Source organism: Giraffa tippelskirchi, chromosome 2, assembly GCF_054371585.1.
Source record: "Giraffa tippelskirchi isolate mGirTip1 chromosome 2, T2T-mGirTip1v1.2.pri, whole genome shotgun sequence".
In the NCBI taxonomy this organism is placed as follows: Eukaryota; Metazoa; Chordata; class Mammalia; order Artiodactyla; family Giraffidae; genus Giraffa; species Giraffa tippelskirchi.
Window position 1 is genome coordinate 30,213,036 of NC_137276.1, and position 5,173 is coordinate 30,218,208.

At 56.9% G+C, this 5,173-nt stretch overlaps 1 protein-coding gene across 1 annotated transcript; it reads right to left on the reverse strand.

Annotated features, from left to right (window-relative positions):
- Positions 1–788: 788 nt before the first annotated feature.
- On the reverse strand, positions 789–3,358 carry NKX2-3 (NK2 homeobox 3). Its single transcript, XM_081552437.1, has 2 exons — positions 2,998–3,358; positions 789–1,528 (listed from the first exon to the last, which is right to left on the reverse strand). The coding sequence occupies exons 1-2, from the start codon at positions 3,356–3,358 to the stop codon at positions 789–791; spliced, it is 1,101 nt and encodes a 366-aa protein (XP_081408563.1).
- Between the last annotated feature and the right edge of the window lie 1,815 nt (positions 3,359–5,173).

Below are 5,173 nucleotides of genomic sequence, written 5' to 3' on the forward strand. Positions count from 1 at the left end.
TATTGACTCCTGTAGTGTATGGCAGCGGGTGTGTACATGGCGTGTGGATATATTTAGTTTTATATATATATATATATATTATATGTGCTGAATACAGAATAGGAAACAGAAGGAAAGCCGGTAACACCTCCGGTGGGCCCCTAGGTCCCGAATTTGTTCAAACCCCCAACTTTTGATCTCGCTCCGCTGATTTTTCTTGCAGAGTTCTACGCCCCCTGACAATCTGGAGATCCAGGCCGAGGTATCTGTTGCGGAGGGCAGGCGGTTGGGAAAGGAAAATGGACTGTGGTGTGGCACTCCAGCCCCGCAAAGTGAGCAGAGGGTCGGTAGGGCCTGGGGATTTCTCAAGCCACGACTCCCATTTTTCTCTCCTTCATGCTGTTCTCTGTCCTTGAGTTCTCCGCCAGCGCTCTGCTGAGGCCGCGAGAAGGCTGAGAAAGAGAAGTCCTTCTTGCTCTGGGAAAGACGACTGGCAGCCCCAGTCCAGCCTTTCGCACTCCCTTTGGGGCCAAGATTGGGGCCATCGTCCTCCAGGCACTCAGCCAGCGTTTCTGCCTTAGAGATAGTCTCCGTGAAGGCTCATGCGCATCCTCTTCGTCCCAGAGCCCTCTTCCCCGGACTTCGCGTAAGCTGCCCTCCGGTGCCCTGAGGAGCGAGACGTGTGTGTATATATATTTATATTTTTTAACGAGGGGACCTGGTCCTTCCTTGGATCCAGCCTTTCTCGCTCTTCAGTTCCGCGGCGCCAGGCTGCGGTGGGGTCGCCTGCCGCGTTACCCGCCCGGTCCCTACCAGGCCCGGATGCCCTGCAAGGTACCCTGAGCGCACGCGGCCCCCGCCGTCGCACTCTGGTGCAACGGCTGCGCGCCGCCGCCGCCCCCGAAGCCGGCCAGGTTGCTCACGTTCACGAAGGGGCCGCCTCCAGACGCACTGCAGGCGGGCTGCATGGCCGCGGCCGCCGAGGAGGCCCCGCCGCCGCCGCCACTGCCACCGCTTGCCGGGTACGCACAGCCGTAGCTGCCGCTGTAGGCCGCGGCGGCGGCGGCTGCAGCGGCGGCGGCTGCGGCGGCGGCTGCCGAGTTCCCATAGCCGTAGGCGGGGAAGCTGTTGTAGGAGTAGGCGCCCGCGCCCACGCTGTAGGGCGCGCCGTAGGCTGGCGCGCCAGGAGTGACGCACGGCTTGCCGTCCCGCACCAGCACCGGCACCGCCACACGGCGCGGCGGCGGCGGGGGCGCGTGCCCGCCCAGCTCCAGAGACTTGTCCTGCCGCTGTCTCTTGCACTTATACCTGCGATTCTGGAACCAGATCTTCACCTGGGTGGACGTGAGCTTTAGGCTGCTGGCGAGGTGCTCGCGCTCGGGCGCCGACAGGTACCGCTGCTGCTTGAACCTGCGTTCCAGCTCGAAGACTTGGGCTTGCGAGAAGAGGACTCGGGGCTTCCGGCGGCTGCGTGGCTTCGGCCTTTCGCTCTCCTCTGCCGCCTTACAGTCTCCGGCCGCCTCCAGAGGTTTCTTCAGTTGGCAGCTTTCTGCGGAAGAAGCAAAACAACAGCGTCTCTTAGTTGTTCCCAGCCTCTCCGCGGCTCCGGTCCAGGAGCACTGTGACCCTTTTTTGGTGGCAACGCAGAGCGTGCAGTAATAACTGCTTGGGTTTGGGGGAAGGTTTGTGACTTCTGGCGCCGTGGGACCCTTCGATCGCCCAAGGCCCCTCACCACGTCCTTGACGGGTGGAAGCACGTAGTGTGGGGAGGGGTAGTTAGAGCGCGTTTATTTAGAACTTCAGCATCTGCGAGAGATTACCCTGTATTAAATGTGCGGCTCGGCTTGCTAATGATTATTTTCAGGATGAAAGTTTGTAACTACATAACTCCAATATTTGCAAATTCGTTTGCCTTCTTTTCCGTCATAAATAGCTGAAGGTGAGAGGCATGTTGGTTTTTGGCGGCCGAAATGCATGCGATGTGCGAAAATCTTCCTGCTCAGAATTGTCTGAGTGTACTGCTTATTGCCCAGGAACAGTTTTTTTTTTTCTTTTAAACGCCTACCTACCCACAACTGAATGTCTGAGTAACGACAACCGTTACCTTAGAAAGAAAAATTTGATTGACTGACTGACTGACTTAGTTTCATGTCGATTTTAGGCCCAGGGGAGCTGTCAGAGCACAGGCCTTGGCTTCTGCCACAACAAACCTCTTGGGGAAGGAGATTCTTTTGGCTCTGTCTCCTCACAAACACTTCTTGGAGGCTTTATTCAGTTATTCTGTTGCCCTACCCAATTCACCTCCCGTCCTACTTGAGCAGACAGGATCTAAGTTCAGCGCGTTTTTCACTCAGTCGGAAGTCACACAATCTGGGACACAAAGCAAAACGTTACAGATTTTCAAAAAAGGCTGGTTGCCTCAGGGGTGCGAGTGAGGAATGAACTGTGTTCCCATGCGCTCTCCCACCATCCCCTCGCTCTCTGCCGGGTGCCACGGTTGCGAGGACGCAGAGTTCCAGGCGGAGAAGTGAGGAAAGCACCCCCGCTGAAGTTCTACCTAAGTTCCTGCGCCCTGCGGACACCAGGCACATAACCTGCTTGGACTACCTTTTCCTAGAAGAGGGAAGGGCTGCCCTGGCCTCAAAAAACGCATCTCACGCTAGAGGGAAAGTGGGAAAAGTTGAGGCTCATGCTCCTCTAGGTCTTGGGAAGAGCTAGAGTTGTCAGCACCCGGCAGCTGAGCCCACGTTGCTTATCCGCATCAGGGCAGCAATAACCTCATGGGCTGCATCGCCTCCTCCCTCTGGGGGGAGTAGTTGGCGGAGTCACCTTGGCCTTCTCCCTCCGCCCCGGCTCCCTTGCAGCATCTGAATTTTGCGGAGCTGTCGCTGGCCAGGAACTGGCGTGACACCAGCCGGGAGCTAAAGGGGCGGGCAGCCGAGCCAGCAAGGTTGGTGGGCTGTTTGCGGGCATCCCGCCATTGCTCCAGATGCGCGCTTCCTTTCCCCCTCTACTCACTTTGACTCCGGTCCCTCACGACCTCGGGCTCCTCTTCATGTTCCTTAGGCCCGCTGCACGAGTCTCGCAGGACCGTGTGGACAAAGCTCTGGGGGCAGAGCCCCGAATCCCCGTGGCCATCGGCTGTAGCTAGTGAGTTCAAATAGGACAGTTTCTCTCCCTCTTCTTCCTCGTCCTCCTCCCCTCCGTCCGAAAACTGCGTCCCCTCAGCGGCGGCCAGCATGCAGGGAGCCGAGTGGAAGTGGTGCTCCAAGTCCGCCTGCAGGTGCGCGCCGTGGAAATGCTGTTGCTGCTGCTGCTCCAGATTCAAAATGTCTTTGACTGAGAAAGGGGTGGAGGTGACCGGGCTTGGTAACATCATCAGGGCCACTTAATTGTCCAGTCCAAATACTCAATAAATCCCGGCGGGGGCGGGGAGGCAGCGCGGCGGCTCCAGCTCTCCTTCTGGACTCCGCCGCTGCTGCCGAGTCGGGCTTTTGACAGACGCGGTCCCACTCCAGTCTAAATCGCCTCCATTGGCCCGGACGTGGGGGTCTGGGTTTTGTTACAGCCACTGCAGGGACTGGGGCCGGGGCTGAGAAGCCGGAGTCCGGGGGTCGTGCGTCACGTCGGGGGCGGGGCTCTCGCCCTGACCTTCCTCCCCATTGGTTCCAGCTCCTGTGGGCCACACCCCTTCGCATCACTGAGTCGGGGTGCTGCGGAGCTCCCAGAAATAGACAAGGACTAGTATAGAGTCTAGAAGTCGTAGAGGCTGCGGGAGAGACTGCATTGCCTGGGGTACGCGAAAGACCGATTCCCATCCCGACTGGCCGCATCTTCCTGAGTAAAGCCGGTTCTGGGAGGCATCCTGAGAACAAACTGCCAGGAAGGATAGCCCAGGAAAGTGGTTTTTCCAGCTGCTGCGGAGGCAGGAAAACTTCCTGGCTTGTAAATACCCGGCACTGAATCCCCAAGGAGACGGAATGTTTTCTATATCTATGGACGGGCGACGTGTGCGTTCTCGCCTTGTTGACTTTGCTCAAGCTGTTCCCTCCACTCGGAAAGCCTTCTCCACCCTTGTCTCCATGACAAGCCTGTTCTCTGAAGCTCTGCTCAAATGCCACCTCCTCCAAGGAAGCGCTCCCTCATCTCCTAGCCGGAAGTCATCTCTCTCGCATCAGAACTTGCAGCGCGTGTTAGTAAAGGACATTCGTGTCACTTATCACTTCCTGCCTAGTACTGTAGCTACATTGCCTGCCTGGTCTCCCCGAGTAAACTATGAGCCCCCCGGAGGGCAGAGCCCCAGTTGCATTTGCTTCTGTAGCTTTTCCAGCGGCCTCACTAAGCAGGTATGTGAGAGACAGGACAACGGAGTAAACACTGAACTTTGTGGTCTCACAGCTCTTGGTTTGAATCCTGGCCTAGTCAGTGTACGGCCTGGGTGTTTCTAAGCCTCAGTTTCTTTGCTCACAAAAAGACAGTAATAACGTTTTTCAGGGCTGTTGCCAGTGATACATGAGGCAAAACACGCCAAGATTTTAGTGCAGAGCCCCGCTCATGTTAGTGCTCAATGCATGCCATTGACTACTGTTCTGCATCAGAAGTCAAGCAGTGTTTGTTGACTGCATTGGTGATGACGTTCGGGGCTGGAGGGCCTCACACACTGGGTATTTTCATATGGTCTTGAGAGCAGGATCTGTCTTCACAAGGGAGGTGACCCAGCCATGGAGGCTGTCTTTTCAGTCTATTGAAATCAGACGCCTGGGTCTAGGCCTTGACCCTCGCAGGCATCTTTCTAATTTCTCCAACCCACACTTCTTCTGGCGCCCTTCTAGGGCCCTGGTTGTTTTGTGGGCAAATCTGTGGTGGTCCCCTGTGATTCTGAAAACTCTGCACAGATAGAGATCATCTTCCTGCACAATAGGCATTTGCTCACCACCACCTCTAGCCCAGTGAGCAGCAGCACGAGCTGCTGTGAGACCTACAGAAAATCCTGTCCTCAGTGTTGGCCTTGAAAAAATAGGGACCGATTTAGCCCAACCATGGCACCCCTCATTTGGCCCTAGCCGCCCCAAGCATTTTTTGGCGCCAAGATGGTAGAGCGGAGGGAGCACTGGCTTCAGCTAGAAGGGGCAGGTGGGAGGTGCAGGGACTGTGGACAACACCTCCCGGCTGCAGCGGACTCGGGATGGGAATG